This window comes from Camelus dromedarius, chromosome 1 (assembly GCF_036321535.1).
Source record: "Camelus dromedarius isolate mCamDro1 chromosome 1, mCamDro1.pat, whole genome shotgun sequence".
Taxonomy (NCBI): Eukaryota; Metazoa; Chordata; class Mammalia; order Artiodactyla; family Camelidae; genus Camelus; species Camelus dromedarius.
The window spans coordinates 73,048,449-73,070,693 of record NC_087436.1 but is presented as its reverse complement, the minus strand read 5'-3'; the positions used below and the strand labels follow the sequence as shown (position 1 = coordinate 73,070,693).

The 22,245-nt window shown below is 44.0% G+C and overlaps 1 protein-coding gene across 1 annotated transcript in view; it reads right to left on the bottom strand.

The window, feature by feature from the left end:
* PARM1 (prostate androgen-regulated mucin-like protein 1) overlaps positions 1-22,245 on the bottom strand; it is a 99,872-nt gene that overhangs the window by 30,646 nt on the left and 46,981 nt on the right. The window contains exon 2 of the mRNA XM_031470711.2: positions 7,015-7,716. Within this exon, the coding sequence (XP_031326571.1) occupies positions 7,015-7,716 (702 nt within the window). The remainder of the gene's footprint in view (positions 1-7,014; positions 7,717-22,245) is intronic.

Here is a 22,245-nt window from a genome sequence, read left to right as displayed (position 1 = left end):
TACTATATTAAATACCTCATCTAAATATAATGGTCATTAACTCACCACAATACATTTTTTTACTCCTCAAATTTTTCTATGTATATTTAAAAAATCATTCCTCTCCTTTTGTAAGAGTTAATTCATTTTTCAAATCTGTATTCATCCTAAGAGTTAGTCTGGAGTAAGGAGGTGTACAGCTCAAAGTCCCTCGCAGCAGGAGAGAGATAAATTAGGAATTTGAGATTGACAGATACACACTACTACATATAAAATAGATAACGAGGACCTACGGTATAGCACAGGGAACTATATTCAATTTCTTGTAATAACCTGTAACAGAAAATAATCTGAAAATATGTGTGTGTGTGTGTGTGTATATATATGCATAACTGAGTTTCTTTGTTGTACACCTGAAACTGACATTGTAAAACAGCTACACTTCAATAAAAAATAAAATTAAAAAAATAAAAATGGAAATAATAAAAAATAGCAAAAAAAAGAAAGAAAGTCCTTAGCAGGTATGCACACAGAGAAGGGTAGATATCTGTGTCCCTTCTTTCAGGGTGTTTTTAGCGCAGTTCATACTGAATAACTATGGAGTCAGACTAGCAATTTGAAGTTCAAGGGTCTTCATAAACTGTCACAATGATGAGTCCTTTTTTTTTGTTAATGGCAAGTGTAGGACAGCATAAGACCAGTGGCCACTTGGATTTTAAAAAGAGAACAAAAGAGGATATCTCCTCTGCAGCAGGCAGAGTGACTGTAACTCTAAAGTTTGCACACACAAGAGTGGGGGCAGTTGAGTATAATTTGGTGTGCAATATTGAGTAATCCCTCCAGCATTTGGACAGCGCCATTCAATTAGGTTCCCGGAGCCACAAGCATACCGTAGTCACAGTTTCCACCCTGAAGAGCTCTGATTTAATAACATAAGATGACCCATATATAACACATTATGCCTCTCTCTCTTTCTCTCGCTTCCTTTAAAAGCAAAACAAAAATGGAAAAATGAAAATGAAAACTCGTTCCTTCCGCACAGCCGCCTTTGGCCGGCTGCTGCTGCCACCTGCTTCTTCTCTCGGGCGGCCCCACCCCCAGGCCCGGCGGGCAGCACCATGCGTTTGATAACATCCCATATGCGGCTCTCTCCACAGCAGTTTTGGAGGGCACAGGTCCTCCTCAACTTTTCATTTCTATGAATGCAGGGCGAATGGATGTGGCAGGAGAAATCCTTGGCTTAGGGGCACTCAGGCAAACTAAATTTGAATCCTGGCCTGGTCCCTCCTGTGGGAACTTAAGTCGCTTAACCTCCCTGAGCCTGTTTCACCCGTCACCTGTAGAACAGATACCGTCCGGCTCACCTCACTGGAATGTTCTGAAGATTAGATGAGGGTTCACCTGTGTCAGTCACTAGCCCAGTTCTTGGATCAGATATATTCTCAGTAAGTCTCATAAGAATATGAGTCTCATTTCTTCTGCCTAGGATACTTCTAATAAACAATTTTCATGGTAAGACAAGCCAAATAAAAGCCCCTGAAAGACTGCCTCTCTTGTATTCAGTTTACAGTGAAGAGCTTGTAAAGTCAGAGTAGTGAAATGACAAGATCTGTCAGTGACAATGGCAAACCAGAAGCCAGGTATAAACTGATCTATGTGTTTCCAGTCCTGAACTCCCTGCAATTTATACACACATATTCCTACCAGTTGAACACTCAAAATATAATTCTCGACATTTTCTTCCCCTGATAAAAAGCCTTTGGTGGCTATTAGTGGCTTGTCAGGGAAAGTAAATTTTCTCATCATGCTACTCAGTGTCCTCTAACACTTGTCCTGAAGTCTTCCTTCCTGTTTCTTCTTCAGTCTCCTCTTCCACACATCCTGGGATCCACCAAACTAGACTACTTGCCATGCTGTGCATGTGTGGCACTGTAAACTCCAGGAGGGAGGCCTCACCAGGTACTTGACTCACAGTGAAAGCCAAATAAAAGTTCATTAAGATGGTGGACATTCTTCATTATGATAAATACAATAAAAATAATAATAGCAATCACAACAGCAAAATAATGATAATAATGCTGATGATAGCAGTAAGTAATAGTAAAATAACAAGCACAGGCATAATTGAGCCATTACTCAGTGGCCACTATCTTGTACATTTCCTAGTCCAACTAAACCTTATAATAATCCCATCATTTGGGTACTACCCTTATCCCATTTTATTGATGCAACTACCAAGGAACAGAGAAATTAAATAACTTCCCTGGTATTGGATGACTGACCCTTCATTCATTTATTCAACAAACGTGATTGTGGGTCTGACATGTGTCAGCCTCTGTTCCAGGGTTGGGCATGTAACCTACATCTTCCTCTTTGTGAACAAGGTCCCTGGTTTCACAGAGCTAACAGTCCAGTGGCAGAAAACCAAATAAATGAGATACTGTCAGAAAGTGGTAAGCGATCAAAAGAAAAATTAAACAGGGTAAAGAGGTCCATGGTGACAGGATTATAATTTCAGACAGGGGATGAGAAAAGGTTCCTGAGGAGACAGCTAAACAGTCTTTCCTGATGAGCCATTAAAGAGCTGGCAGGAGAATGTTTCACGCAGAGGCAATGCAAGTGCAAAGGCCCAGGGGCGAGGGTGTGTGTGGTATGTTCAAGAAGCGGTAAGATTGCCAGTGTGTTTGCAGGTGGAAGTGGAAGCAGGTGAGGGCAGAGAGGCAGGGCAGGTTCAGTGTGCGAGCACAGCAGGCAGGACACAGACTCCGGCTTTTGTTGATTCAGAAGGGAAAACAAATGGAGTGTTAGAGCCAAAGAGGGACAGACTCTGTCCTGGGTTTTGAAAAGGGTTTCTCCAGTGAGGGCATGGTGAGTAGTGAGATCAGTCACAGGAATATTCAAGTCCTACCTATGAGAGATGACAGACGGGCGAGAGGAAATTGGGTTCTGCAGGACCAGATGTGGAGTATGTGAGAGAGAAAAGAGTCTGGGATTAGTCCATGGATTTTGGCCTGAGGAATCAAAAGAGGGAGGAGGGGACTGAGGGGTGAGGAAATCAGTAATTCATCTGACCTATATTACCTCTGAGATGCCCAAGAGCCGCCCAAGTGGAGGATATGAGTTAGTTGACAGCTGGGTGTTGACACGTCTTTAGTTCAGTGAAACAATACAGGGATAGAATTTTACATCCAGGAGTTATCAGCACGGGGATGGTATTTTAAGTCATGAGACAGGATGAGATCATCTCAGCAGTGAGTGAGGAGGGAAGAGCAGAGCATGCGCGTGGCTGGGGGGAGGAGATGGCAGTATTGAGCCTGGGGTGCTCCACTGTAGGAAGGTGAGGGGGTGAATTAAGGCGACAGACTGAGATGGAGCAGTCAGCCAGGTAGGTGGTGAAACAAGAGAGGGGTGTCCTATGGCCAAGTGGAGACAGTGCTTCAAAGATGAGGGCAGTGACCATCAGTGTCAAATGCTGCTGATAGGTGGGGCTTTGCCAGGACTAAGACTTAACCCCCAGAGCTGGCAGTGTGGAGGGCACAGGATACCTTGACTCAAGCAGTTTTTGTGCATGCAGCTGCTGGCTGAATTCTGAATCCAGGCATGTGCAGCTCACAAGTGCCTGAATCTCCCCCGAATTCTCCTGGGGTCCTAGCTCTGCCCATCTCTTACAGCTCAGATCATGTGCTCCCTCCCTCCATCACAGACCCTGCCCTCACCCCACCAGTCAAATTTAACTCCCATAGCGTTTGCCTCTTTTTAGAATCATTCATTGGTGACTATGTCTGGATACTGTTCAGTGGATGAGTCCTTGGATTCATAGAAATATGCTATGTGAATTCATACAGAATAAGACAAAACGCTAAACAAAAATGTAGTGTTATTACTGCCACTCTTGAGGCAGCACAAGAATCTTCAAACAGAAACATCCCCAAACAGTCATCCGTGAGCACAGCATCACGGGGCGCTGCTCAGCCTGCTGGGCTGATGGAGAAGCGGAGGAGCAGTGCTGCTGATCCGAGAAGTGGTTGTGAGGATTGTGGTTTTAAGGATCTGGGCTCTGCCACTGGGTGGTTTGACCTTGGGTGAGGCACTCCACACTTCTGGGACACGATTTCTCCACCGTTGAAATGAATGGATTGCATCACATCTGCTCAAAGATCCTACCACCCACTTTTGTTCATTCTCAGATCAGAAACTAAGGAATGGTGTTAAGAGTTACTAAAAAAATGATACAAATTCTATTTACAGACCAAAAACAGACGCAAGGACATGGAAAACAAACTATGGTTACTAAAGGGGGAAGGGTGGGGCGGTACAAATTAGGGGTTGGGGATTAAAAGACACACATTACTATATATCAAATAGATAAACAGGGAACTATTGTATAGCACAGGGAACTATATTCAATTTCTTGTAATAACATTTAATGGAAAAGAACCTGAAAAGAAAAAAAAATATATGTATATATATGTATAACTGAATCACTTTGCTGTACACCTGAAACTAACATTGTAAATCCACTACACTTCAAAAAAATTTTTTTAAAAAAGCATTACTTAAGAAAGTGCCCTTTCTTTTTATTTTAACTACAAAATTTCAGAGGACAGATCTTGTACTTATTAGTTCTTTGCATCAAGCACAGGGTCCTGGTTGATGCATGATAAATATTTTCCGATTTAATAAGTCATAGGGGATAAACCCTCTTGGGTCTATGATATGTACACTGGCCATGCTCAGGGATCTCCCTCTAACCTGCCACACCTTCCTCTCGAGTCATTCAATCACTCCTTTGTCCATTTACTCTGGATTTCCTACCGGGGGCCATATTCCCTAGGACTATAACGCTCTGGTTAATGACCCAGCTCTGTCACTAATTTTATCTCTTAGCCCTGCTAGCTTTGAGTTGAGGAAATCAAGATACATGGTCTAAAACACAAGCTGGCATATTAGAACAGGACTGTCTTGGATGATCTAGCCCATGAAACTGAGACTGGGACTTGAAGAAAGCAGTAGGTTGTGTCAGATGAGGGAGGTTAGCTAAGAATTTGTGCTTGGTACTGCTATCATGTCCATGGTATCCCGGAAGGCAGTAAAGTGAAGAAAGGGAGACTGGTTAGAAAACTGAAGACATGGTACCATGCAGGTGGCAGTGAGGTCTGAATTAGGAAAGAGAGGAGATGGGGCCACTGCCCACAAACGTGTTCTTGGATGGCACCTTTGTTAGGGACAGTCCTTGGGACACTGAGTCAACACTCAGTCTGATCCAAGTACCTAGTCTTTAATGGAGATGTTTCCTGCCAGCTGGGAGCATGGAAAATATCAGACAGAAAGTGGTGGAAAGCAGAGACAGGAAGTACACTTCTAAATGCCACGTGATAAGTGCAGGCTGGAAGTGCAAACAGGGCACTAAGGAGGATGGGGCTGCACAGAGGAAGCTATTATTGAACTGCGCATGTCAGATTCTCTCCTTTTGACCCTCCAGGTCCAATTCCCACCTTTCTCCACTCTGCTCTCCAGGAAGTTGACCTGTATGGACCACAGTGGGGTTCCTTGTCCTTGGCTTACCGAGTTGCACATCAGTGGTGGGGGGATGGAGGGCAGAGTACTGATTCCCGTCACCCCAGAGGCTAACCTTGGGTTAGCTGTGTCCGTCGCCCAAGAGTCACTGCTCCTCCTAAGGTGGTCTTTTCTGCAAGAGTCTCCTCTTAGGTTCTGGTTTCTGGTCTCTCCCTTGAGGCCTGACTCGTGACAGCTCTGCAGTTATGATCCCCTGTGGTTTTCTCACATCCCAGCTGTACCTTTGTAATTCTTTCCTTTACCCCAGTTTGATTGTATCTCTCTTTCTTGTTGGGACTCTTACTGATATATACTGGGCCTTTGAAATAAAAAATTGCAATTCTTTGGGACTTTGCCCCTAGCAAACTGTGAGCTCTTCCGTGAGAATTATGTCTTGTTTATCTTAAGTGCTCTCCCTCTCTCCTTCCACGTCTACCAGGGTTTCCATTCACAGTGCTTGTCTAGCAATGGTTAAAAGATGTTCATTTCTCCTCAGTCACAGCATTTCTTTGACCTCAGCTGGTCATGTGTGGCTCTGTCCCAAATATTCTCCTCGGAGTCCATGCCCCTGGCAGGACTACTCAGGGAAGGAACGGTCTAAAGTTCCATTTTCCCCTCCCCTTTCTGACTGATATCACCTTACTGTTTCTTAATCAAGAGGGCAAATGTTCCCACTAAGGCCTTTTCCTGCCCAGTGCCCTAAAATTTACAGTCTTCACGTCAATGTCAGATGCAAGTGACCTCAGAAAAGACCCTAAATCTCTCTCCATCGTAATTTCCAAGATTGCAAATTCAAGATAAAAATAATACCATCTTCAGAGGGTTCCTGGGAGAATAAAAACAAATGTGACGTTCCATAAGATTGATTGTCTTTCCCACGTATCAGTGACTCTAAAGAATAAGCACATTCTCTCCAACCCCCCACCCTACTTTTTTGCCTGAGGTAAACACTTCGTCAATACATTGAGCAAAGTCATAATAACAACTGACATTTCCTGAGTACTCACTCCCTGCCAGGGACTGTTATTAGCACTTTATATGTCATTTCATTTAATCCCCACAAGAACCATGTACAATAGAGCCTATTTTATGCTCATTTTACAGATGAGGAAAAAATAAGGGTACACAGGGATGAAGTAATTTGCCCAAAGTCAGGAGCCAGAGTTGAAACCTAGGAAGCTCAACCCAGAGCCGTGCTGTTCATCCCTTCGCTTACTCAGCTTCATTCATTTACACTCCCTGTGACCTACGCAAAGACAAACCGTAAAGACTGGCTGCAATTAATTAATTATCTTGGGGAAATTATTAAGAGACTGAAAATTTGTGAAATTTGCTCTCTTGGACATTCTTGTGCATTATAATTCAGCACAGGTGTTGCACTCCAAAATTCAAATCTAACCCATTGTGTTTGGTTAACTGAACGGTACTCATAGCATCTTAGTGGCGTCAAGGATACCGATGTTCTAGACACAGACTCACCTGAGCTTAGCGCATGCTCCACTTCCTGCATGATCACCCTGGGGGAGGCGGTGGTGGTCTCGATGTCTATCAGCACACAGGTCACTTTGGCTGGCACAGTTGCTTGGGGTGTCGTCTCCGTGAGCACCAGTTCAGCTGAGGCATGTGAAGTAGGTGTGTGGCTAGAGCTGTGCTCCTCCGCTGGGGACTCTGGGGTGGTTGGGGCTCCGATGAACTTGGTGCTGGTCTCAGTCGAGGTCTGATTGGTGCTGACGGACGCAGAAGGAACCTCTGGCAGTGAGGTTGATGGGGGTGAGGGTGATGAGGCTGGTGCTTGAGGGGAGGTGAGTGCGGGAGACTCAGTGGGGGGCTGTGACCCTGTAGCTGGCACCCTGGCCTCAGGAAAGTCCGAGCTGTGTTCCTCAGGCGTCGGGGTTGAGTGGGCTCCACCGCTTGTTGGTGAGGGGTCTGTGTTTGTGCCTTCCCAACTGGAGGCTGGACTGGTTGGCTCCTCTTCTCTGGGCTCTATGGAAACGTTCTTGGTGGGTGGAGATGTCTGGGCTGATGCTGTAACCGGGAGGGCTGAGTTGCTGAGCGTGTCACTGGCTGGGGACGCAGGAGGACTTTGTGGAGAGCTGGTCCAGACTGTTGTCAGTGGAGTGATGCTTGCAGGAAGAGAAACAGGTGAGAGGGCAGATGCAGACACGCTCTGTACCGTCAATCCTGTGGAAGAGCCAGTACAAACGTGGTCAATGTTTGAAAACCTGCACGGCAAGGCTGTTTTATAGCAGTTCCACAGGTTTTTTTCATTTTACACCGTGCCTCTGCAATTGTGAAGGTGATTTTGAAACTCCCCCCACCCCCAATTGCTCTCTTCTCCCTTTGTGACTATGGGTAGGAACCAGAGTGAAGTCTCAGCAGGAGCAGTTATGGGTCAGTCAACGCAAATTCAGCCATTACATGGCGTGAACTAATCTTCTCTCCTGCTTACTTAAATCTGTGCTCTTAAAAACTGAGACACTCTGCAGAACTGACTTGATGAGAATTTCTCTGGATTGCTCTAGGGTCTGCTCCACAATGACTGGGGATGCCCAGCCTGTGTGCTGAGCATGGGGAAGGCGTGGTTGGTGAGCCCAAAGCTGGAGGACCTCACTGATTGGCTGGTCCTGTCAGAAAAGTTCACTGATTGATTGGTCCCTGTCAGAGGGACTCACTGATTGGGTGTTCCTTGCTTCCGGGTTTTGAGCCCTGCAACTACGCACAGGGATGCAAAGGGTAATGGGTTTGCCCCAATGGGGTGAATAAAAGTGTGAGCACATTTCCTGTTGGGGAAAAAAGAGGGAGGTAACAGAATAAAAGCCTAGGGGAGGAAGGAATCTGAAGTTTGGAAATATTTTCTTAGACTAGAACCTAGTTCTCCCAAATTCTAGCCAAGGGTCTTTACCATCATGCCATTTTAGCAAATATTCTCTTTCATGTTTTGTAAGACTTAGAGTTTCCTTTCTGAGTTTCCTTTCTTCTTTCCTCCCTACCTCCATTTGCCCATTCAGTTCCATTCATTCATTCATTCATTCAAGTATTTAATAAATGGCTTCTAAGTACTAGCGGTCTCCTGGACACTAAATTTATGATTTCACTCTTCAGGGAACTCTTGATGCCTCCCCATATCTCTTCCCATTCCTCAACGGGCTTTCCTCCTACTCATTTCTATCTCAGTGGATGGCACTTCCTTTCCATTGGCTACTGAGTTCAAAATCCAGACATCATCCTTAATGCGTCTCTTTCCCTCACCACTTCCCCACCCCAACTCCCATCAGCAAATCATGATGACTCTACCGTGAAAATATATCCAAATCCAATCCCTCCTCACCACCTCCCTTATTATCTCAGCATCACCTGAGCCACCAGTCACTCGCCTGGACAATGCCACAGGCTCTTAGTTGGTCTTCTAGCACCCAGGTTTCCTCCCTTTCAGTCTACTTTTCACATAGCAGCCAGTATGATATTTTAAATTGGTAAATCAGATTAAGCAATCAAAACTCTCCAAAGATTGTACTTAGAATAAAATCTAAAACTCCTCCCCTATGTCATCATCCCATGTTCTCCTCATTTCCGTTGGTCTCTACTCAAATGTCACCTCCTCTGAGACTTCCTAGACAGTCCTAACTAAAATCATTCTTACTCCAACCCCTTGCTTATTTTTAAAAATTAAAAAAATTGTATATATATATATATATATATATATATATATATATATACACATTTATAAATGCTATATATATAACATTTTAACCATTTAAAGTGTACAGTTCCTTGGCATTTAAGTACATTCTCATTATTTTTCAACCATCAACACCATCCATTTTCAGAACTTTTTCATCTCCTCAAACTGAAACTCTGTATCCATTAAACAATAACTCTCTATTCTTCCCTTCCATTCCTCTCTCCAGCCCCTGGAAACCACTATTCTACTTTCTATCTCCATGAATTTGACTGCTTTGGGTACCTCACGTAAGTAGAATCATACAATATTTGTCCTTTTGTGACTGCCTTATTTCACTTATTAGTACAATATATTCAAGTTTCATCCATATTACAGCACATGTCAGAATTTCCCTCCTTTTTAAAGCTGAATGATACTCTGTTACATGCATGCACCACATTTTCTTTATCCATCCATTGATGGGCACTAGGGTTGCTTCCCTCTTTTGGCTATTGTGCAGTTCTGAATACGAGTGTACAAATACCTGTTTGAGACCATGGTTTCAATTCTTTCGGGGTACATATCTAACAGTGGAATTGTTGGCTCCTACAGTAATTCTGTTTAATTTTTTTGTGGAACCATCATAGGCTTTTCTCTTTTTTTTCACTTCCGTTTTTCATAAAATAAATAAAGTAAAGCAATTTCTTCCTGAAACTACATATTCTTTATTTGCTTATTATCTCTCTTCTCCCAGAGTATAAGCTCCATGCGGGTGCAGGGACCTGGTCGTATTCATTGCTGTTTCCTCCAAGTCTAGGACAGTGCTTAGGTCATTGTAATTGCTCAAAAAGTACTTGTGGAAAGAAGGAAGGAAGGAAAGAGGGAGAAAAGGAGGGAGATAAGAAAGGAGGGTGGAAAAATGAATTAACTTAAGAATTTTATTAAAAAAAATACCCAGTATTTCTCTACTCCCTTTTACATATCATATCGCTTAGTATGGCCACATCCATCAGAGCTGCCTCAAGGAGGGCTGCCTATCTGGTGTTGTCTGGGGGCAGGAATCTTGCTTAAAATGTCAACCTCTGTCCTTCTACATGTCCATGTACATGTGCCTGACGCGTTGTTAGGTCTTCAACTATTTAACCCTCCAAACTCTGGGGAAATTTTCTAGGGGGTAGCATATAGGTAACAGCCAAACGTGATCTATATTCACAAGGAATAAAACATAGGCTAGATTTTAGCACAGAAGAAGGGAAAGCAGAGACATGCAAAGAAATTCAGGCACTTGAGATTAAATCTGCTCACTTCTTCATTCATCTGCACAACAGATTCAGTAGCTGATGGGAAACTGTGCTACAGAGTCTAACCTGAAAATACAGTTTTCTCAATATGAAACTGAATCTAACACTTGGATTGTTATCAAAACTACTGGCTTTATTTTATTTAAAAGGAGTTGGTGAAGACTGTAAACCACAGGAGGGATTCTCTCCTAGTAAACAGAGGGGCAGACCTCCCAAATTAAACCACATAATAGTCCATGTTTCTATGGTGGACTTTGGGCAGCTGTGAAGTGTCAATAATTTCAGGATGAATACAGACCAAGGGATCTTTGAAATATGGACAAAATAACAGCTGGGACAAATATTATTAAAACACTGAATCTTCACATACGATCTTAGAGCTTACTGGCTCTGCATCCTTGTAGCTCCCATGACTCATTAAAGATTCTGAGGCCAAAGGGGGAAAAATGACAATGTTTAACTACTGTTCATAGTATCATATAATATATGGGCAGATGGAGGTAGAGAGAGCCTCAGTCTGGTAGCTGAATCAGTCTTTGGAAGCTTGGGATGAATGGGGAATGAGTCATATGCAAAGGAGCAGGACTTCATTCATTCATTCATTCATTCAAGCTTTCATTGAGTAGTTTCTATGGCCATGGCCTTGCTCTTGGAGAGTTCACTATCTAGCAGGACAGACAGGACATCCAACTTCCTGTAATATGATGTGATAAGTGCCTTGTGGAAGTAAATGCAAATTGGAACGGGAGCCCCAAGGAAAGATGAATATTCTGTATGGAGACCATGGAATGCAAAAATACACAAAAGTTATTTTCAAATGACATTTAGAAAAGTCACAGAAGAGATGACATTTGAGTTGGTTCTGAAAGGATGAGAACACACAAGGTGTCATTAAAGTATATGATGTTCAGGGTGACACGTGTATTGTCATTTCCAGTGGAGCTAAAAGCTGTATTATGGAAATCACTATAGTGCTGAAAATGACATGCTCCAGGAATTGGTTTTGTTGCTGGAGAAGTTCATGTTCTTGTTTTACTCTGATTAATACACCTTTTTTTTTTTCTCATTTTTCAAAATGGAAGTATAGTCAGTTTACAATGTTGTGTCAATTTCTGGTGTACAGTATAATATTTCAGTCATACATATACCTACATATATTTCTTTCCATATTCTTTTTGATTATAGGTTACTACAAGATATTAAATATAGTTCCCTGTGTTATACAGTGGAAACTTATTGTTTTTCTATTTTATATGTAGTATTTAGTATCTACAAATCTCAGACTCCCAATTTATCCCTTCCCACTCCCTTCCTCCTCAGTAACCATAAGTTTGTTTTCTATGTCTGTGAGTCTTTTTCTGTTTTGTAAATAAGTTCATTTGTGGTTTTTTTTTTTAATGATTCCACATATAATTGATGCCATATCATATGGAAGTTTTCTTTCTCTGTCTGGCTTACTTCATTTATATGGTATGATAATCTCCAGGTCCATCCGTGTTGCTGCAAATTTCATTCTTTTTTATGGTTGAGTAATAATCCATCATATACCACAACTTCTTTATCCCAACTCTGACTAATATACTTTTATAACTCCTACCTTTCCTGCTTCCAAAGAGGACTGAGGAGGTCGTTCATTTTCCATGGCTACCTCCTTAGTTATTTAAAGTACATTACAGTCTAGTTCAGGTAATTCTGACTCCTAACAAAACAACAGTGCACGGAATTGGGGGACAACACTGATTATCTTCACTTGAACAAGGCATTAAAAGCCTCTTCTTTGCCTTATTTGTTGTTGCATTCCAAATTGCTCTGAGTGCAGGAGGGTGGGTCTTCTTTCAGCATGAAGATACTGTGACTACCCTAGAGAATGCCTGCTGTCAGCTCAGGCTGCCAGAACCAAACACCATAGACCGAGTGACTTTAACGACAGAAATTTACTTCTCACAGTTTGGAGGCTGGGAAGTCCCATCAAGGTGGGGGTGAATTCAGGTTCTGGTGAGATCTCTGTTGCTGGCTTATAGGTGGCAACCCTCTACCTGTGTCCTTGCATGGCCTTTCATTGGTACATGCTTGTGGAGGTGGGAAAGGGGGAAGCTCTCTTAAATCTCTTCTTATAAGGATGCTAATTCCATCCATAAGGCCCCAACCTCATGACCTCATCTAACCCTAATTACTTCCTCAAAGTTCCATCTGCAAATGCCATCACATTGTAGGGGTGGGGGCTTCAATATTAAGAGTCACCGAGATAGTCTGAGGAAATATCACTATGCTTTCTCACATGTAGGACTTGTGTGCCACAGGAAAACCAAACTAAGTCAAACAGGGTTGTATCAGGATTGAGGATTTATCTCAGGATTTCAAAAAAATTTTTAGAGCTAGAAAGAGTCCAAGTGATACATGATTACAGCCCCTCATTTGACAAATAAGGGAACAGGCACAGGGAGGGGACACGATGTAATTTAATTGGCGCATCTAAGAGGGGAAGTTGGGCAGTGTTGCCTGGAAAGAATAGTGTAGGGACAGAGTCCCAGCTAGAACTCCCACCCTCTGACCCACACCGCATGGTTCCTGGCCTGGAAAAGGCTGGTAGCATGTACTTTAGCAACCACCATTACAGAGTAAGCAAGGAGGAGCCCACGTGAGACTGGGCCGCTGAAGAAGTTAGAATAACGTAGTGCCCATAAACCTTCCCAACCAAAGTAGAGGGGCTTTCCCCTGAAGAAAAGCCTTAGTTCTAATATTTCCTTGAGAAAATGGCAGCATAAGTAGAATGAAGAAATTGAACCCATTAACCTCTAAATTACAGGTGAATGAGCCTTGTTCCAAAACTGAGTGACTCTGACAGATACAGTGTCACTGCCCTGGCAGTGATAGGCTCACTGGCCTGAAATGGAGTGACCCAACGGTGGAAATCTCTTCAACTTGGCCAAATAAGAGATCTGGGGATGCATACTATGATGGCTAACTTAATCTGCAATTCCTCCTTGTAAGTTTACAAATGCAAGTCTTTCCTGAAGCTTGGTCAGGTTAAAGCTTTTACAATAAAAAATAGCTGCCAGATTGTTGCTAAGAAGAAAAGCAGACTCTTGGTTGGATAGAAAATTATCTATTTCCATGTATATTATTATTTGATATGTGAAAAAAACTGTGTCTGGCTTGAGCCTAGGTTTCTTGCCTTGCCAGGAGGAAAGGTTTGGGGACTGATGGCTGGGACAGGGAGGTGAGTTGAAAGGAGTGTTGAAAGGAGTGACAGGATATTGCAGGGTAGAGAGTCTGTGTTCTACACAGGTGCTCTTGCCTCCTGGCTGGACCGGGTGTCAGGAATACAGGTCTGCAGCACTGGCAATGAGTGCCATGAATTGTCACCCACCAAGGACTAGAAGGCTCCTTGTGATCCCAGCCCAGTCTGCCTCTTCAGCCTTCTCCCTCCCGGGTACTCAAACACACCAGGCTTTTGATTTAGTCTATTCCTTCTGCCTAAACAGCTCTCCCTCTTGTGTCTGCCTAGGTTACTCTTGTTCATCCTTCCAGGGTTAGCTTAAGGGCCTTTGCTGATTCTCCTGCTAAATCTAACCCCATCTCCACCCTCCACATCCGCCCCAACCCCCGATGTACGCAGAGCACCTTGTGTCTTATCTTTACAGGACTGAAATTGGCACGTAACTGTAATTGCTTGTGGGAAGCTTTGTTTAATGTGTGCCTCCCCCTTTAGACTCTAATATCCACAGGAAGCAGGGACTGTAGTGCATTTGCTGGCCATGTATTCTCATTGTCTGAGCCATCGTAGGAATTCAAACACAAATACGTATATTTCTATATATGAATGAGTGAATGAGCTAAGCCCTTTACACATATCATCTCATTCAATCTTAACATCCTCTGTTACCTTGGCTTCATAGATGACAAAACAGAGGATCAGAAAAGTTAAGTAACTTCCCTAAGGTCACCTAGCTAGTACAAGGCACAGCTGAAGTTTGAATCTGAAATTATCTGGCTCCCAGCTAACCTTATAACCATTCCACTGTCTTGTAGCGGGAAATGCAAGGGTGTTTCTGAAGTCTGTGCTCCATGTTTGCTAGGCAACAAATCACTAGTTTTCCTCTATCCTCCTGAATACATTCTCTAATGTGGGCCACTAGAGAAGACTTTAAAAAAATTACGTGACCGTGTGAACTCCTTTCTCCCGCTTCAGTCCTGCTGCGGGCTGCCTAATGGTCTCAGGATAAATTCTGAGCTCCTTGGCATAACCCGTAACACCTTTTATGGTCTCCAACCCCACCCCTGTTGACCCTGAGATCCAAGCAATCTGAATCAGTGTATGCTCCTGAAATATCCCGTCTGCCTCCCTGCCCCTGTGTCTGCTGTTCTTCCCACCCTGACTCCCCTTTCCGCACCCAGTTCTGAGAACTCTGGAGTCTCACCTCCTGTATGAAGATTCTCCATCTCCTCTGTGCGGCCACCGCACTTTATACAGACTTTGTCTGTAACACATGTTCTACTGAGCTCTCCATGGTTGTCTGGGAGCCCTAATGAGAGGGACTGCAGCTTGTTGTTTGCGTCTTAGTGCCTGGTGTGGAGAAAGTGCTCCATCAACATTCATGGAGGAAAGACACGAATTTTCTACCCTTTGAAAAACAGCAATGTTCTCTGGCTCATATTCTGGACTGTGATTGCAGAAATGCATCCTCCTTCTGCTTTGTCTGTGAGTTCTGTAAAAAGCACTAGCTAATAGGAAACTTCGGATGGGTCTCTAAAGAGACTTTTGCTATTTTTGGTTGCTTGTATCCACTTTGGAAACTTCAGGGATTGCCTCTCTGTGTGCAGGATATAGACCAGAGTTGCCAGTTCTCGCTATGCTGATTATCAGTCAGTTGGTCCAAATGTGGGTGGGCCTTACCATCCTTGCACTGAATGGACTAAACTTCAGCAAGTACTTGACTAAAATGATACGTATATTTTAATATGAAAGCTAAATCTTTAGATTGAGGGAAGCCACTGTTTGGGACCCTCATACTTATAAAAATCCCCCATGTTCTCGTCGGTGGGGCTGCTAAGTGCCCCCAACACTCCAGCAGGTTCATCAAACATCTGCAAAACCATGACTAATCAGTCTGGTCCAGCCAGATGGCATTTGAGAGCGCTCATATGTCTAGACAGACTGTGCATGCCTCCAGGCCATCAAACTGTGTTTAAGAAGACACTTGTTGGAAGTCAAAGAGCCACCTTCTCCTGAGGGTTTTGCTGCTGGAAATGGGGTACCATTCTCATCCAGGGGAAAAAAAAAGACCTTCGGTTTTCTGTCCCCCAAATCAGAACCCACAGACCTAGTGTCTGACTCAATTTCTCTATCCGTGAAATCCAGACCAATGGTCTCACCAGGCTCCCTGTGGGGGCTGTGAATGCCAGCGAGAGAAGGACACTTGTGAAGAATTTTGGTACTTCTTGGGGGAAAAAGACACCGTTTTTTGTTTTTTCTTTCAACCAAGAGCAGCATCTGTCTTTCAGTCAAATGCTCCTCCAAACTCGTTATCTTTAAGTTGGGGGCAGGCCTTGGTGGTCGGCCTCAGGAGGAGGCTGTTCTGAGCAAGGACGCCAGTAGGTACCTGAGATTCTGAAGGGGCCACTTGGAGGCTTGCAGGGCCGGGCAGTGGACACAATGAGAGACGATGGAGGCAGCGAGGGTGCCTTCTCTTTGGTCGCTTTGTGGCTGGAGGTGCACCTGGGCGTGGGTCGTGGGGAGCGGGGTGGGAGAAGACGATGACTAGTATCTCCCACAGGGGGTCTTCTGGACAACTGTGTCAGGTCCTCTGCACTTCCCTTCTGTGGGCCCAGACCCAACACTGCTGGGGCCCAGGCCAAGGGGACATGCCAAGGCCCACCCACAGAGCGTGTAAGTACGCAGCTGCTCCAGATGCCTGTGCTCCATCCAGGGCCCGCAGCCTTCTTCCGGGAGCCTCTGCTGATTGGAGACTAAGGGGGCCAGGGATCTGCCGGGGCAGCGCAGGCCAGGCCAAGCCTGGGCCCACCCAGTCCCGGGATGGAGCCTGCCCTGGACACGTTGCCCAGGCTTTCCTCAGGAGCAAGCCCCCTTCCCCAGGCCTCAGAGGGGAGGGAGGGAGTGCAGGTAGCACCTTGGGTGATTTGCAGCGGCTGACATTAAACCAAGGCAGCCCCCTTTCCTGTGACCCAGAGCTGAGGCTGTGATCCTCCCCGACACATGCTCTGGCCTGGGGGCCCAATTCAGCTCAGTTTGCCCAACTGCTGACTGAAATTTCAAAAAAATTTCTCATGAGATTGAAAAGAAAAAAACCCTCTGTGTTTGGGTGTTGTAAAATGCAGTGATCTCTTGCCTGGTCAAAGGTCACACCCCCTTCCTTCCACCCTACCTCCTACAGGCCCAAATAACAATCAAGTCATTTCTCATACCCTACAGCCCTGGAAAGTACCAGAACTTAAGAAAACCCATGATGTTGGCCTGCTTTGACTCTGAACCGTTTCTCTCAGAGGATCTTTTTGAGGCTTAGAATTGCCCAAAAGGCTGGGGCAGCCCTGGTGTGGTGAGAAGCCACTGCCTTCTCAGCCTAAATGCTGTTGTCCACTATGTCCCGCACTTTGTCTCCAGCTCAGAACATGCACCATCCGTGACTCCTTGTTCCACAGAGCTGGAGCTCTGTACGTGGTCGGCTCCATGGAAATCTGCCTTCGGAAGGACAGTTCTCAGAGGCATCCCAGGCTGATGCGTCCCGGCGTTCTGACTGGTGACTCCGTAGCCAATTCGATTACTCACAGGATAATGCCCATGAAATGAATTCAGATGTTGTATTCCTGTTGGCCTCCCCTCCAAAGTCCACCACTGGTCACCCAGTGGGTCAGGAAAGAGGGCAGAGATGACTCCAGTGCAAATGCTCCTCCAAGACTGGGAAGATGACTCAGGGGAAGTTTGCTCTGGGAGTGGGAAGTGGGAGGGGGCGGTGGGGGCCTTCTGAGAGAAGACGAATGACCCATGACATCGGTGGGCCTCCTTCCTCCTCCTGCCAACATTTTCTTCTAAGGGTTTTCTGCAAAGATGCCACTCAGCATGAGTATATATGCTTCCAAGTTTCTTTTTTAAATTTTTATGTACTTTAAAAATAGAAATATAACTGACACACAGGAAAAGGCACATACCTTTAGTGCACAAATCAATGAATTTTTCCATGCGATTAAACCTGCATAACCACCACTTAGATCAAGATATAGAACCTTTCGAGCACCCCAGAAAGTTCCTTCATGCCTCCTCACAGACATTGTCTTCCAAAGGTAACTCTTATTCTGACTTTCATCACTACAGTTTAGTTTGGCCTGTTTTTGAACTTCACATAAATGGAGTCCGGCGGTGTCCGGCGGTGTGCACTCTTTCACATCTGGATTCTCTCACTCACTGTGAGACTCTCCTCGTTATTGTGTGTTAACACCTCATCATTTTTCACTGCTGGTTAGTATTCAATTGTTTGAAGATACTACAATTTATTAACCCATTTTACCTATGGTGCACATGGGGGCTATTTCCAGTTTAGGTTTATTATAAATGAAGCTATTTGCTTCATAGCTTCTTAGTTAACACTTGTCTAATGCTCATTGTAAGCCAAATTCTGGGTACTTGACAAGTACTGTCACTTAATCTTAACCTCACAATAAATGAAGGGTAAGTGTTATTGTTCTCCCCATTTTACAAGTGAGAAAAGTAAGGCAGAAAGAGGTTAAATAACTTCCCAGGATACATAGCTAAAAGTAGTACAACTCAGATTTAAACTCTAGAAGGCAGTTTATCTCAACAACCTGTCTTCTTAACCATCTTGCTAAGTAGTTGCCTGTTAAAGTTAAAGGTATTAGCCAAACCACTTACTTGCTGTATGACCTTGGGCAAGTCTCTTAATTACTTAATTATAAACTTGTGATAATAAGTCCTTCCATTCATAGAGTTATTGTGAGGGTTAAACAAGTAAGGCAGATAAGGCAAACGTTGTTGCTTGATTAGCCCAATAGCCATTCCCAATCCCCTCTTGCCAGCCTCCCTACGGAGGCTATAAGAGCTAAATGCTCCCTTCCTAGCCTTCTTTGCTGCTAGAGGTATCAAAGCACCCCAGTTCTACAAAATGAGATTGATAGGATATAGGCTAAGGGGCTTCTGGAAAAATTTTGCTTCCTTATGAAAAGAATATGTAAGAAAGAAAAATTCTCTTGGTGTGTGCTCTTCCTCCCTCTTTCCTCCCTTTAATGCAGATGTGATGTCTGGCACATTGGCAGCCATCTTGTGAAGCCAAGGATGAAAGTCAGCCCACTAGAGATGATGGAAGAGAAAGAGAAAAAGAGCCTTTCTCCTTGATGATACTGCTGATCTTGCCAAGCCAGGACTAGGATGCCTAACTGCAGACTTACTATTAAATAAACAACAAATGACTGGGGATTAAGTTACTCTTGGTTAGGGTTTCCATCACTTGTAATATAGATGACAAACTATGTAAAATGCTTATCACGATGCCTGGCATAAAGTAAGAGTTCAATACATATTAGATTATTAGGTGGACCTCTGTCTAATTGGAACCTGGGACCAAATGCCTTCACCTCCTTTAATCTGCTAATGATTTTCAAAAGGCACTTTTTAGGCACCATCAGAGGGAGGCTATTATGCCTCCTGGCATCATCTGTGAGCCTCAGGGATAGAGCGCTCCCCGCATCCTCCAACAAAGCAATAGGCAGCTGGACCAGTCAGCGTTCCCGGAGGTATTCTCTAGGCTGATGCCTATGAAAGCTGAGCTGCCTCACACACCTACAGAATGCATCAGAAAGGAAAAATACCACAGCTAAATGTGATTTGTATTTTTCCACTTTATTAAAAAAGAAGTTCAGAAACTTCTAGGGTGGTTTTCACCATGAGTCTTGACAAGAACATGCATGAGGCTGGGTGGCTGCAGTCGGTGAGGCTGAGGGACCAGAGAAAATAGCACTCAGCAGCAGCCGGGGAGCCACGCCTTGTTATCCTTAGCCCGGCTGGCCTGCCTTTGTGTGATGAGGCATGAGCAAGACACACTCCCTGGAATGGAGTCCTACTATTGTTTTAAAATTTTAAGCATCACTTAGCAATTTACTTTAAATTTTTTTTGATTAGATTTTTGTTTGTCTAGGTCCAATACAACAGGTAAGTATTGAGTGCCTGCTCTGATCAAGGCACCCAGGTATCTAAGTGACACGGAGGAAGGCAAGTGGAAGAGATAGTAATTTGGTATTTCACATAGCCTTTCCCTTGACAGCTGCAACTGGGCTTATCTTCCCCTCCTAATACCAGCACATTGGGCAACAAGATTTTAGCATATGAACTTGGGGGGACACAAATATTCAGACCACGGCACTGGCCTTTCAGCATACTTGACAAAACAGATAATCTGTGTGAAGAAAAAAGTGGTAGAGGAGGAAACATGACAATGCCAACATCAGAAGTCTTTATTTGGAAAGGTCAGATGCAAAAGGCCCTAAGCATCAATATTTCATACATTGAAATCCTAATGCCCAACTTGCTGGTGTTCGGAGGTGAGGCCTCCGAGAGGTGCTTAGGTCATGAGAGTGGAGCCCTTAGGAATGGGATTAGTGCCTTTATGAAAGAGACCCCACAGAACTCCCTATACTCTTCCATCATGTAAGGACACAGAGAGAAGATGTTGGCCTTGAACCAGGAAGAGGGCCTTCACTAGAAGGTGACCATGCTGGTGTCTTGGTCTTGGACTTCCAGCTTCCAGGACTGTGAAAAATAAATTTCTGTTGTTTACAAGCTGCCCGGTTTGTGGAATTTTGTTACAGCAGCCCCGACGGACTAAGACAGAAGGGGACGAGCAAGTAGGTGAAAGGGATTAGCTGGCTATTAAGTAACACACAAAGGTAAGGTATTCATTAATTACCATTTCTGCCCTTTAGTCCTCTTTCTGCTTGTTAAGCTATTTCCTAAACAACAAAACTCAACTAAAACTGTAAGTTTAAAAACTTACAGTGTCAGGACAAAGTTCCTAGAATCTGAGGATCTCTGTCCTCTACAAACATGAAAATGAGAAAGAACTTGTTACTCATTGGAGTCAAGTTCTAGGCTGGAAATGGTGAGGCAGAGTTGGGAGCCCCGAAGTCTATCGGGTTTTGTGGGTGTCAGTGCCATTGTTCTTTGGATGAGCTGCTTCTCCTCTTTGAGACCCAGTTTCCCTGACTATGAATCCTCTTCTCCGTAAGGGACCATCACTACTGCGCTTGGCCTCTCTGCTGAGACAGGTCGTTTTCAGAACTTGGACTGGGTGGAAGATGCAAGTTGAGGATGGAACCACACACAGCAAGACCCATTGCATCACTGGGACTCCAGGAAAGGACCTTGTGTTTCACTGTCTCCTGGAATGTGGTCCATGTCCTGACATGTCATCAAAGATAGGTGGCCCATCTTCGGGGAGTGGGAACCAGGTGCCCATTCATTCCCAAATAAAGAGAAGGGGCCAAGAGAACAGGAATCAATCATTAATTAGGAAGTTCTAGGTATACATGCGAGCTGGTAGCTCACACAAAGGTACAAAGAACACAAGCTGAAGTGGGTACAAAGCTTGTTTCCAGTTTATGTGTGATTACAGTAACTTATTAACTTTGTAGGAGTGAATCTTCTCTGCAGAAATATTCCTCATAATGAATTGAATCAGTTGAAATCAATATGAGAAACCATGCTTTATGTAAGAGATGTTGTGGGTAATGAATTTTAATCAAATATGTTAAGTGATGAGGGGAACTGGCTGTTGGAAAGAATTCCATAGTGACTCCTCATTTAATGGGATTAATTACCACCTAATTTGTCACCTGTGTAAAGAAGCATTCTGATTTTAATTTGCCTAAAAATCCAGACTCTCTTATGCTCTTGTTCCCTAACGCATTCACAACTCCAGAGGGAAATGGCTCGCTCTCCTTATTCACCAAATTTGCATCTCAGCTTAAAATAACATAAATCAGTACTTGGATACACACATCCACATAAATATCATCTTCAGGGTTTCATTTGTTAACCAACCTCCAACTGCTGCTACCCTCAGTATCTCTTAAATGCTGGCAGCACAGTCTCCCCTGCTAGGAAACGCACCAGCAACACCAACTGGGGAGGCGCCCCCGGCACTGTTATTGGAGCACAACATCTTCTGATGAATCTTCGGGACCCATTAAAATGCTACTCTGCAGCCACCGCTGACAGATGCTATTAGACACATCAATCTGGAAGGACAGACTCTGGCAACATGAGCTAACTTGGGTGAACCGTGGAAGCTGTATAAAAATTGGCTCAACTTGAAGAATAATTTTGCTTTTGGTGGTCTACTTATTCAGAATAAACTTGTAAGTGTTGCTGCTGGGAAAAGAATTATTCACAATGTAACACTGCCCATTCTATACGTCGTAAACCACTCCTTTAATATATTCTTAGGTTCCCCCTGGCACTGTTAGGGTCAGACAGGGATCCTCTACATGCACACATGCTTAATTTGAGGCAGCTCTACCTCACGGCTTTATTTCAAAAGTAATTCCCAGGTCTAAATATCCAGCCTGGCGTTCTCTCTCGTGTTCCAGGCCCCTAGCTTAGATCCCTTTTTGGCTTTATATTCAAAATCAGTAAGTCTATTAACTGGTTTTTCTTTCCCCATCAAACTAGCTCCTCTGGGCTTGTTTCTGCCATCACCCTTACCCTTATCCAAGTTCTTTTTA